Here is a 12751-nt window from a genome sequence, read left to right on the forward strand (position 1 = left end):
CTTTGAGTATTTATTTCTTCCAAAATGAGAGATGTACACAGAATGATTTTGCTGCCATCTTTGTTTCTGAGCAGAGCTGCTAGCTGATGCTGTCAGCTGGAACAACAGCAGCTGGTTTATTCCTTCATCAAGTCAACATGTTGCTCAAACATGTGTCTGTGTCTTGTGCTTCAGTTTGCTTTTTATTATGCTGTATACAACAATTCCCATAACATACAATAATCAGAAACATTTATTGATTTCACACCAACAATGTAGTTGTATAATTTCCAGTATATATAATTTCAGGCTATATAATTTACAGTTTAAATTTAGAAGTGCTGATTATAATAAAAACTGATTTCTGGAATCCCTCCTAATTTAGACACAGAAAAAAATTCAACATGAAATCTAAACAAACAAACAACTTGGCTACAAGACTGGGAAACCAAAATAAACAGACAAACAAAAGATCATAACAATAAATAATTTATAAAAAGGCCGTTTATGTCTTCAGACTGTCTCTGTGAAAGACTGCAGCCTTATTTCTGCTCAGACAGGTGCTATCAGGTGAGGCACATGATGAAGAATAAAAAAATACTCAACATATATATTATTTGTTTTATATTTAATTTGTGTAAGAAATGTGATTTCTGCACGATTACTGTCATTTTTGTGCCTTTTACTATCAAACTTACTGAATTTGTCCATTTCCTGGTCAACCAGAGGTCAAGTCCTGCCTCCCCTCAGATTTCAACACAAACCTACCTAAGCGCTAGTGTTAGAGTAACTTTGGATTTATCACTTTTTGTTGCCAATATGATGTTTGTAGACACTTGTATTATATGTCACAGTTTTCTACAGAAGTGCTAATGTATTTCATGTATATTTATTACATATTTAATCTTGTTAATCTGACATAAAACTGCACTGAAAAAGCCTGAAGCAAGGCATGCAGTAACCTGCCTAAATCTGATGGTGGCGCCTGTGAGCCCACGGCCTAATTCTTTTTCTGCTGCTCTTTTATGTCTGTTTTTAGACCCAATTATAAGCTAAAAGATTCAGACTGTGTTTTTATCTTATTTTATTTTTTTGAATGGTTGATTTATATTATTTGATGTATTTTATTTTATGCTGATTGACGTTTTGGATGGTCAAACTGAAAGCTGCCTGGGTTCTCTTCTGGTTTACAAAGCATTAAAGAATCAGGCTCAGGCCACATCATTGAACCCCTTACCCTCCTTCCCAGATTCCTAAGGTCGTCTGACCTCCTAGTTGTTCCTCTTTCTCATCTGAGAACAAGTGGGGACGGTGGTTTTCTGTTCTAAACCCTAACCAAAACTCACAGTAGACCTCTGTAGATTCCTCTGAATAATGTGTTAAAGTGATAGCATTCATATTTTTCTGTCATTATAAAAACATTATTCAGCACGTGTTCTAACAGTGGGTTGTTTCTGGTAAGATGTGTGTAAATCTGAGTTTGTCAGACTCTGCTGCACCACACCTGAACTCCACTACACATCACTGTTCTTGCTCTCCTCTAGCCTTTATCTTCTTCTCTGAATTATAGGATAGTTTCACAACCTTACACAACCTAAGAATTTAAAAAAAGCATATTTGGCTGAAGGCCTCACTACTGCCAGACATCTATAACCTGAGACCAGATATGTCTTTGTAGTAAGGAAAAAACAAGCCAAACAGGTTGGTACCAACAACTCCAACCCAACGGCTGATGGCCTTCAGGCCTTCAGGCCCTCAGGCATGCTGGGAGATGTAGTAATACAGACAATCTGAGGACGATATCTGATTATTTTAGTGTTTCATCTGGTTCTAATGTAAAACCCATTTAGCTGATGCACTTCCCTTCACCATGCTTCAAAAAAAAAAAATACATCAAGGTTCTGAATCAGGATCAGTCAAAGGTCAGGGGTCATCATGGAGGTCAGCAGCCTGTCAGTCAGTCCGGTCACCGTGGAAACCACCTGAGAAGACAACAGGACCAGAATCTGACAGTCAGTTGTGGGGATGTAACTGAGCCCTGAGCCTTAACTGTCAGACTATAGAGGGCCAGTCTAGAGCTTTTTACTACATCAGCACTTTAAAAATGTCATAACATATAAAAAACAAACTAAGCAGACAATAAACAAGCACAGAATTTAGGTATAGAATTTTTTTTTCATATAATATAATTTGAATAAATATAATCCACAGAGCAGAGCTGTGTCTTACCTAATGAGTCCAGCCCATGCTGATGAAGGAGTCAGATTTATAACTGGAACTGGCAGATCTGTGTCTTCTTGTTGTGCCACAGGTCTGAAAGTTAAAGACAGAGATGAAGTCCAGTCTTTAGAGAACCAACACTGATCTCTTTACTCAGAACTGAAGCTGCTGAGAACAAATATTTGATCTGATTTATCAGAATGCAACAGTTTAATTACTTTAATTAGAGTTAGTTTAAAGATTTATGATTAAAGCAACAATAAATAAAAAAACATAATTCCCTGGGGGAATGCATATCATCACCCAACTTTTACACAAAACTTTCATTTGATCTGTCAGTGAGGCATACCTTGGCACAGTTGCCTTTTTCTTTGAGACACAGGTGCAGACTGCAGTGCAGGTAGATTTCATTAGAGCCCCCAGAGAACCTGAACATATTGAAGGAGAAGTAGCTAGTGGTTCCTTCTCCGTTTCCCTTGATCATCACCGTTGGGTCTGCAGGGTTCGGACAGCTGCTCACAAACAGGAAAACAGTTTGTTCATTGATCAGATCAGAGGTACAGAAAGCACACTGATGACTGAATGTTGGTAGCAGTCTCACCCATTCTCAATCAGGTAGTATTTCTTGCTTGCTGTGGCAGATGGCTGGTTGGTCGCCCAGCAGGCGTCAATCACCACAGCAATCATGTTTCCATTCAGCCCTTTGGTGTCCAGCTTCACCCAGACTCTCTGGTTCATCTGCAAATTATGATACCTCTCCACAGGTTTTGTGTACTCATTATCAATGTAGGCCTTCATGAACACAGTGTAAGTCCAAGGTCCAGCTGTCAAGGCTTTAGACACATCACTGCAGAGCACACACACGGCTGTGTTGGTTTTCAGTGTTTAAAAGGACATTTTGGAAAAGTATAACCAATAATTTTGAGTTATAATAACATTATCCTTCTTGCTGTCTGATGTCTATTTTAGGTTTTTGTGCTTTTCTGTTCTCCCCCCACTTTTCAGTTCTGTCTGGTACCACTTCTGGACCTCTGTGTGTGTCATTTTCTCTTATGTAAATTTTATGAAGTTAATCTTGTTTATTTTTAGGATTATTTTATTACAAACTTGAATAATCATTTCTTATTCAACCAAATAACTTAGATGGACCAGTGAGTTAAAAACTTTGCCTTTTGGCTCAGGTCCACTTACTCTATAACAGATTGAAGCAACAGCCTCGATCCTGCAGATGAGGCCCTGATCTGTCAATACATCTCCTGCTTCATCATGCTAACACTTCTCAGCAAGACTCAAAAATAATTAAAGATTTTTGATTAAGGTATAGACTGAATCCAGATCCCGAGAGAACACTCCACCTTGTTCTGGTCAGTGTCAGCCCCTCTGAGACCATAGCTCTCAACCAAAAACAGTGTGAGAAATATTGAATATTTTAAATATTCTCTCTCTCTCATGCTTTTCTTGACCTCGTACACTGTAGCTCTTTTGACTTTCAGACCTTCATCAATGAACCTTCCATAAACTGGTTTTAATGAAACAGCTCACATACCTGTCCACAATGGTAAAGGAAACTGTCTCAATGTCTGGCTGAACATGGTAGCAGGAGAAGTCAATCATGACATTGTCATGACGACTGATCATGTCTGATGTGAAGTTCTGGGTCATGATGGTGTTCATGTAGATGATTTGGCTGCCGTTGGTCTGCAGAGAGAAACATGAAGATGTTACTGAATGAGTTTTCAGCCTCAGATGTCAGACGCCACAAACAAATCCCAAACTGAGCAGAGAGCTGGAGGACATTTGGCTGCTAGTAGAAAATAAATAGCTGGAGGAGAGAACCCACCATGATCTCCGTCCCACAGTTGCTGCTGTTGAAGCTGAAAGTCACCATGTGATTCTGCTGGTCCACCTGACCTGTGCAAGTCGGGTCGTTGAGGTGTAAGNGTCTAGAGCTTTTTACTACATCAGCACTTTAAAAATGTCATAACATATAAAAAACAAACTAAGCAGACAATAAACAAGCACAGAATTTAGGTATAGAATTTTTTTTTCATATAATATAATTTGAATAAATATAATCCACAGAGCAGAGCTGTGTCTTACCTAATGAGTCCAGCCCATGCTGATGAAGGAGTCAGATTTATAACTGGAACTGGCAGATCTGTGTCTTCTTGTTGTGCCACAGGTCTGAAAGTTAAAGACAGAGATGAAGTCCAGTCTTTAGAGAACCAACACTGATCTCTTTACTCAGAACTGAAGCTGCTGAGAACAAATATTTGATCTGATTTATCAGAATGCAACAGTTTAATTACTTTAATTAGAGTTAGTTTAAAGATTTATGATTAAAGCAACAATAAATAAAAAAACATAATTCCCTGGGGGAATGCATATCATCACCCAACTTTTACACAAAACTTTCATTTGATCTGTCAGTGAGGCATACCTTGGCACAGTTGCCTTTTTCTTTGAGACACAGGTGCAGACTGCAGTGCAGGTAGATTTCATTAGAGCCCCCAGAGAACCTGAACATATTGAAGGAGAAGTAGCTAGTGGTTCCTTCTCCGTTTCCCTTGATCATCACCGTTGGGTCTGCAGGGTTCGGACAGCTGCTCACAAACAGGAAAACAGTTTGTTCATTGATCAGATCAGAGGTACAGAAAGCACACTGATGACTGAATGTTGGTAGCAGTCTCACCCATTCTCAATCAGGTAGTATTTCTTGCTTGCTGTGGCAGATGGCTGGTTGGTCGCCCAGCAGGCGTCAATCACCACAGCAATCATGTTTCCATTCAGCCCTTTGGTGTCCAGCTTCACCCAGACTCTCTGGTTCATCTGCAAATTATGATACCTCTCCACAGGTTTTGTGTACTCATTATCAATGTAGGCCTTCATGAACACAGTGTAAGTCCAAGGTCCAGCTGTCAAGGCTTTAGACACATCACTGCAGAGCACACACACGGCTGTGTTGGTTTTCAGTGTTTAAAAGGACATTTTGGAAAAGTATAACCAATAATTTTGAGTTATAATAACATTATCCTTCTTGCTGTCTGATGTCTATTTTAGGTTTTTGTGCTTTTCTGTTCTCCCCCCACTTTTCAGTTCTGTCTGGTACCACTTCTGGACCTCTGTGTGTGTCATTTTCTCTTATGTAAATTTTATGAAGTTAATCTTGTTTATTTTTAGGATTATTTTATTACAAACTTGAATAATCATTTCTTATTCAACCAAATAACTTAGATGGACCAGTGAGTTAAAAACTTTGCCTTTTGGCTCAGGTCCACTTACTCTATAACAGATTGAAGCAACAGCCTCGATCCTGCAGATGAGGCCCTGATCTGTCAATACATCTCCTGCTTCATCATGCTAACACTTCTCAGCAAGACTCAAAAATAATTAAAGATTTTTGATTAAGGTATAGACTGAATCCAGATCCCGAGAGAACACTCCACCTTGTTCTGGTCAGTGTCAGCCCCTCTGAGACCATAGCTCTCAACCAAAAACAGTGTGAGAAATATTGAATATTTTAAATATTCTCTCTCTCTCATGCTTTTCTTGACCTCGTACACTGTAGCTCTTTTGACTTTCAGACCTTCATCAATGAACCTTCCATAAACTGGTTTTAATGAAACAGCTCACATACCTGTCCACAATGGTAAAGGAAACTGTCTCAATGTCTGGCTGAACATGGTAGCAGGAGAAGTCAATCATGACATCATCATGACGAATGATCATGTCTGATGTGAAGTTCTGGGTCATGATGGTGTTCATGTAGATGATTTGGCTGCCGTTGGTCTGCAGAGAGAAACATGAAGATGTTACTGAATGAGTTTTCAGCCTCAGATGTCAGACGCCACAAACAAATCCCAAACTGAGCAGAGAGCTGGAGGACATTTGGCTGCTAGTAGAAAATAAATAGCTGGAGGAGAGAACCCACCATGATCTCCGTCCCACAGTTGCTGCTGTTGAAGCTGAAAGTCACCATGTGATTCTGCTGGTCCACCTGACCTGTGCAAGTCGGGTCGTTGAGGTGTAAGGCAGAGTATTTGATGCCTCTGTCCTCCAGGAGACAAATGGCCAGAGTGAGATAAGCATTGTTCTGCCTGCAGACTGTTGGCTCACCTGAATGTTAGTGAGAAAAATCAGTTAGAAGAGTTCCTCCAGTCATTAAGTTTGTGTTGTCATGTTGTTATCACAGCTGTCTTACCAAAACCGTTTCTATAGCAGGAAGCAAAGTTTGCCCTACAGAAGCAACGAGTGTCTCCATAATAAGAATCCTCTCCACAGAACTCATGATGGCTGCAGGTCCTGTCCTGACAGAAGGCCTCAGAGGCTGCAGACAGACACACTGATATATTACTCTGTAAAAACCAACAAGTGATTTCTTTAGAACAGATGTTGGAGTGAAGCAGGTCTTACAGCATTCAGCCTTGGACCCCCAGCCCTCCAGTGTGGTGTTGCTGAACAGGCTGCAGGCTTTGACGTAGGCCTGCAGGAACTGACACTTGAGGCCGTCCATTGCAGGATATGTGGACAAAGTGTCTGTGCAGGCAGTTATGTAGGGCTCTGGGTTGATGGGACAGGAGGTGAACGGCGCCTCATTCAGGAGGTTACAGCTGCTCCACATGAGGAGAGAGACAACATGGGAGATAATAAATGATCAATAAATGGATTTATCTCCCATCAGAGTTGATGTCACATGACATTAAACATGTGATGTAACATGTAATTTACCACAGAGATCAGAGTGAAACACAGACAGATGTTTCTGGATGAATCTGCTCACCTTTCTGTCTTGTTAATGCTGTGGATATAACGGTCATCAGTGTCGTCATACTGCGTCTGACAGCTAGGGGGCGACACACAACAAGGTCAGACTGTTTGCTGCTCTGCTTGTTCATCCAAACACACAGAGTATATCTGCAGTCCATTCATCCAGCAGCAGCAGAGCAGCAGTCAGTGAGGAGGTCTTACCTGGTGGAGCCGCAGTTAGGGAGCTTTGCATCACTGCTGGAGTCCTGACACAGACCCTGGGGAGACAATCCAGTAGATCCTGGACCGGTTCAGGATAGAATGAGAGACACATCAGCATCAATGTTCAAACAGGATGAACACAGCAGAGTTTACATTCCCCATCAACCAAACTCATTTATTATTCTGTACCTTCCATAAGGATCTGTCCGGTGTACCCATCAAAGAAGATAGTAATCTTTAAGTTCCCGATCTGCAACATGGCAGTGACTCCAGTTTGGTCCTTAGAGAGCTGCACACCATGAACCACCTGAGGAGAGCTATCAAGGTTCAGAGGTGTTCCGTCCACCTGCATCACAGAGAGACAAAGTGGAGGAAACACTGAGTGAAACATGTCAAACACACAAACAGGCTGTTTTCACAGCAACAACCACTGAGTTCAGCAGCATTCAGAGAGCTGCCTCTTAATGTCACTGAGAGGAAAGATGAGAGTCCACACATTCTGGATCCAAGTCCACTCTGACTCATGAACTGCAGCTGCAGGAGACTCACCGGAACTCCGCCGCCTTGTTTCAGGCGGATGTGAACGCCGTTCACTTCCAGTGTCACGCTGTCCAGAAAGCTGACATCTTTAAGACGACGCTCCAGGAAGTTGCCCACCACAGAGACCCCCTGGATCTGCAGCAGATAGTAGTCACACTGATCCTTTACAGAGTCCAAGTGGCTGGAGAAGTCAATGACAGTAGGGCCCGTCACAGTGCAGATGGAGTGTGATGGGGGTGGGGGGGTGGTGGTGGGCTCTGGAGTAGTGGTGGGCTCTGGAGTAGTGGTGGTGATGGGAACACACCTGATGGAGACAGAAACAAACTTTATGAGCTGCTGCTGAGGGCTGCAGCCACCAGGGGGCACTCTACTGTTGAAGATCTCTGACTGACAGCCACAGTGTGGACCTGATGGTGGCGCTAGAGGAAGCCCCACTGATCACAGAGTCAGCAGCTTCATGATGTGGAATCAGGTGGAGCTCCATTTAAGCAGCAGCAGGAAGCAGTCAGGATTTTATTGGTGCCTGATTCATCTGAAGAATTCAGCTGTAAATCAGCAGCAACATTTATCTGACTGATATCAGCCTCACTGTTTACTGATCTCTTTGCTCCATCACAGCTGCATCTGAGCTGAGCTCACAAACCCAACACTTCCTGCTGCTCCTTCACAATAAAAGCTTTCTGTAAATCACACTGGAGCTCCAGTGAAACAGAGAAATTCTAAAAATCTCTCATCAAGCGTCTGTTTGATCGCAGCTCTTTCTTTAAAATATAAAGGGGACATATTCACCCTCCGTTGTGACACGTCTCCATGGGTCCACAGGTGGAGACATTAAGGACTGCAGTGTCAGAACACTGAACAGTCTCACAGAACTCAGGAATAACTGTTGTTGTATTGGTTCTATACACAACACCTGAGAAGTGAATAAAAGTCTGTATTAGTTTACAAACTCACAGATTTCTCTGTAATTTCTCTTCTGTAAACAAACCAAAACATTTAAATATTACAGTTTCACAGAATCAGAAAGTTCATGTTTGGATTCAGAGATTTACCAACCTCTGTGTCTGCACCCACTGACGTCTAAGTAGTCATGATATTGTCTGTCAGACATGGTGTTTGTAACATTCAGTGTATGGACTGTGATCCCGTTTACTGTAACATCTGTCAGCTACAAAACAACAAACTGTGTTAAAACCACAGAGCAGAGACGACTGATATGAGATTAAATCTGACTAAACAAGTACACACAAAGAAAACACTTTAGAGACTTTGCTAAGGTTATATTTTAATTTAAATGTAATTTATGTAAATTTTTCACCAATATCCTTTTTAAATAAAACAAAAAGACCTTCATACTCACATGTGTACCAAGAGAAGGAAACTCAATCGTCAGAGCTGCTTGGGACCCAAAGTTTTCTACATAAAATATCGTCTGTACAGAATTAAATATCTTTCAATATTTTATTCTCTTCAAAAACATTTTAACAAACTTTTTTAAAAATATGCTGTTTATGTCTATATGAACAATTAGAAATAATGAGAATAATTATAAATAGATAAACAGACTAAACCATAGCTGGTTCCACAGTTCTATTTTTTATTTTAATGTTCTTAAGAAATAAAATATTAAAAAAATGAAATACAATTCCAAAACCACTCACATCGTTGTTCAAAACAAAGAAAATGTAGCATCCCAGCATGGCGTTAATGGTTGGCACATCCTGGAGGAACTGTTGTTCACTTCTTTGATCATTTGGTAAAATGTTGAAAAATCCTGAAATTGTTTGAGGTCCAAGAAGACAGTCTCCTCCCGCCTGAGGGTCGTAAAAACCATCGAAACAAACCACAAAGTTCTGACTGGTGAAGTTTATCTGAAAAAGTCAGAAACACAACAAATAAAACAACTTTTCTACAAAGATCCATCAGGACAAGAAGTCTTTAAAAAAAACTGTCTCAGAGTTTTAGTTTTTACATTTTAGGATTTCTTTGTACTGAAACACTTTTGTTTAAATGAGCTGAAACACAAGTTTAATTATTTAATCTGAGCTTCTGAATCAGTGTGTTTAAGAGGAGTTAATAAAATAAGAGATCTATAAACACCTACAGTAACTAAATCATGTCATCAATTATTTAAAGATATATCAGTTGATTCCATTTCTGTAAATCAGCTGAAAACACATCTGTATATATTAGTTTGATAAAAATGTGAATTCTTTCTGCCAACTGTTGTCTGTTTTTACTGTTTCACTCCTTGAACTGCGGTGTGAACAAACCTGTACATATTATAATTATCTTTTATTTGCTGTTTAGCATCTAGTTTGTGACACAGATGAGTCTTGGATTGGATCAAGTTTTGTCTTTTTCTCTCCCAGTCAGAGCTGTCAAGCTGCAGAGGACATGAAGACATTAAAACATGTGAGGATGTCCCCGTGGGACAGTTTGGAGTCCAGCTGTCCTCTGAGGACATGAAGCAGTGAACAGAGGATGAAGAACAGACAGCAGACTGGTCTCATCCTCATCAGCTGCTGATGTCCTCAGTCTGCTCAAATCGTCTCGACCAAAGATGGAGGTTAAACAATAAGAAGGACAACAGACAGAAAGAGACAAAGAGGCTCTGAAGCTTCATCCACTCACATAGACATCCTCATACTTCTGTCCATAAAACGTGACGGGACACAAGCTGATGTTGAACTTTGTGGAATCATTAAAAAAATGTCCAACAGCACCTGAGGACACAGGGACACATGAGAGGAGTGGACTCCAGCCTGTCAGCTGGTGATGAAGGAAGAAAACAGCAGCTGTTCTTACCTGGCACCACAATGAGAGCGGACAGGTAGAGCAGGGGGCAGAGCATGATGGAGATGACCAATCAGCTGGAAGACAGATATCAGACAGTCAGACATTAAAACTCAAACACAACCAGCACCTGGATGGAAAAATAGAATGATTATAGAAATAAAAGTTTTAAAGCAGCCTTTGGTGGTCCATGTGGCAACACTAGGCAAGAAGGACGAGTTCCTCCTAACTCTGCAGGTGTCTGTTCAGATGTACGGGCTGGAAAGGACAAAATGGCTGCAATTCAAACATCCATCACCCTGATATCTGACAAAGGTTGTTTGGAAAAAGCAGGTCAGAGTAAAACAGGTGACTTCCTGTTCTCAGTGGGCGGGGCTGAGTACTGAACTTTGGTCCAATGTGTGGCTTCAGGTGGAGATCAGATGTTCTACAACAATTTAGTGGTTTTGGTGAGAAGTTGTAGTTTGAGGTGAAACCAATAATTCAAAACTTCTAATAGGACTTTGTTTAAATTTGAGCGAAAGTGGCATTAAAATTATAGCTTTAAACCAAAATGACAAACTTCCTGTTTGTTTCAGAACAATGATGCAGGAGACTTTTTCAGGAAGACCAAGCAGAGCTGTGGGAAAAATGTGTTTAATCTGAGGGTGAAGGTAGTGGAGGCGGTGCCAATTAGACAATTGGACAAACCTGAAAATCTGAATTTATTTCACTTCAATTCAGTTTATTTATGAACCACTGATTCACAACAAAAGCACTAAGCCCAGGTAAATAGTAAGGGTTGTGTCAGGAAGGGCATCCAGCATAAAACACTCATCAAACCTAACATGCAAGTTCATCCAAGCGACATCATACCAGATTGGTCGATGCCCGGGTTCACAACTGCCACCAGTGCTGTTGACAAACGGGGTGCCGGCAGAAATTGTGCTACTGTTAGTGGAAGACCACGAGGAGGGAAACGTGCCAGGAGACAGAGGGAGAAGAGGAAAGACGAGTGTAGGACTGAGGGTAGTGTTGAGAAAAACAAAGTTTTAGGATTCACTCCTTTCAGAGGAATCTCACCTGACCACTTAGTTTCTCTCACTGGATCTTTTGATGCTGCAGAAAAGACAGACACACAAAACGAGTCCAGACCAGAGGTTCAAAAAACAAACATACATTTATTTAAACATTCAGCTGAATGGAGACACCAACTCACCAACAAGAAGCAACAGCAACACGTTCCCAGTTGTGTCTGAAGTAATAACCCCTTCCACCTGTTTTTATACTATAAATCATACTATCATATCATGATGTCCAGGAACCTTCCACCTCCCTCACCCCACAGACACAACTGCTCTTTGTGATTATTCTATCATAAGCTAATCGTGACTTCATTTCAGCAATCAAATCATTTTAGTGACATCAAAGTTTGTTTACATTCTGTCATCGACTAAGCATAACCTTATTTCTTAGCAATCAAGTAAACATGACCTCATTTCTTAGAAACCAAAGTATCTTGATGACATTGTACAGTTTGAACTACATTACCATTTAGTATTTATCTAAGCTTTACATGTTTGTACCTTTGAGAGATCCCTTTGAATGAAATACGTTATCAAGCTGTAATGAGTTTCACAGAAATGAGAAATGAACACACACCATTCTTTACAGTAGCAACTCTAAACGTAGGAACAATGACAGACAAAGGTAGAGAGCTGGCTGACATGATGCAGAGGAGGAAGGTAGATGTGTTCTGTGTGGAAAGGCAGCAAGGCTCGCATTGGGCCAGGGTTTCAGCTGTTTTACCATGGTGTGGACAGGAAGAAAAATTGAGTAGAGGTGAATTCAAAAAAGTTAAAAAACAAAAACAACTGGACTTCTATTCTGTAGTTGAAGACGTTTTGCTTCTCATCCGAGGAGCTTTCTCAATTCAGAACTAGAGAGTGTGGAGCTGAGCTTTTAAAGCTCAGATGTGATGTAAGCTGGATTGCTTGCAAATTGTTCTCACTCTCCTAACAATGGAGGCTCGTTAGAATCCTTGTTTGTCTGACTCACTGATGGGCCACTCTGGTCACATGAGTGCAGGTGTTGATTGGGTGTTTTGTCCTTAGGAACAAAACACAAAACACCCAAACCCAAACTGAGCGGAGTTGTGTATGCAGTTCAGTGCAGCGAAGAATGTTCAGACCTTTATATTGGAGAGACCAAACAACCTCTCCACAGACGCATGGCTCAACACAGGAGAGCCACCTCTTCTGGACAGGAC

General features: G+C 40.9%; 2 protein-coding genes across 2 annotated transcripts; both read right to left on the minus strand.

Moving 5' to 3' along the window:
* Nucleotides 1–214: 214 nt before the first annotated feature.
* LOC119617215 (uromodulin-like) lies at nucleotides 215–4142 on the minus strand. The gene is made up of 6 exons (XM_037976654.1): nucleotides 4040–4142; nucleotides 3746–3897; nucleotides 2801–3046; nucleotides 2549–2711; nucleotides 2209–2292; nucleotides 215–1961 (listed from the first exon to the last, which is right to left on the minus strand). The coding sequence occupies exons 1-5, from the start codon at nucleotides 4085–4087 to the stop codon at nucleotides 2209–2211; spliced, it is 693 nt and encodes a 230-aa protein (XP_037832582.1). The 5' UTR covers nucleotides 4088–4142; the 3' UTR covers nucleotides 215–1961.
* Nucleotides 4143–4299: 157 nt separating this feature from the next.
* Nucleotides 4300–10576, minus strand: LOC108245266 (alpha-tectorin-like). The gene is made up of 17 exons (XM_037976638.1): nucleotides 10516–10576; nucleotides 10342–10433; nucleotides 9369–9578; nucleotides 9068–9139; nucleotides 8764–8875; nucleotides 8497–8620; nucleotides 7717–8011; nucleotides 7357–7513; nucleotides 7168–7246; nucleotides 6980–7042; nucleotides 6613–6809; nucleotides 6401–6526; nucleotides 6131–6315; nucleotides 5837–5988; nucleotides 4892–5137; nucleotides 4640–4802; nucleotides 4300–4383 (listed from the first exon to the last, which is right to left on the minus strand). The coding sequence occupies exons 1-17, from the start codon at nucleotides 10559–10561 to the stop codon at nucleotides 4300–4302; spliced, it is 2403 nt and encodes an 800-aa protein (XP_037832566.1). The 5' UTR covers nucleotides 10562–10576.
* Nucleotides 10577–12751: the final 2175 nt, after the last annotated feature.

The sequence above is a fragment of the Kryptolebias marmoratus genome, linkage group LG7 (genome assembly GCF_001649575.2).
Source record: "Kryptolebias marmoratus isolate JLee-2015 linkage group LG7, ASM164957v2, whole genome shotgun sequence".
NCBI lineage: Eukaryota > Metazoa > Chordata > Actinopteri > Cyprinodontiformes > Rivulidae > Kryptolebias > Kryptolebias marmoratus.

Coding starts and splice junctions, on each gene's coding strand:
- LOC119617215 (XM_037976654.1), bottom strand. CDS start 4,087: ATGGTGACTTTCAGCTTCAACAGCAGCAACTGTGGGACGGAGATCATG. Junction 2,712..2,800: donor TACTACCTGATTGAGAATGG/GTGAGACTGCTA, acceptor GTTTGTGAGCAG/CTGTCCGAACCCTGCAGACC. Junction 2,293..2,548: donor AAAAAGGCAACTGTGCCAAG/GTATGCCTCACT, acceptor TTTAACTTTCAG/ACCTGTGGCACAACAAGAAG.
- LOC108245266 (XM_037976638.1), bottom strand. CDS start 10,561: ATGCTCTGCCCCCTGCTCTACCTGTCCGCTCTCATTGTGGTGCCAG. Junction 9,140..9,368: donor TCTTTGTTTTGAACAACGAT/GTGAGTGGTTTT, acceptor AATTCTGTACAG/ACGATATTTTATGTAGAAAA. Junction 7,514..7,716: donor AACAAGGCGGCGGAGTTCCG/GTGAGTCTCCTG, acceptor TCTGTGATGCAG/GTGGACGGAACACCTCTGAA.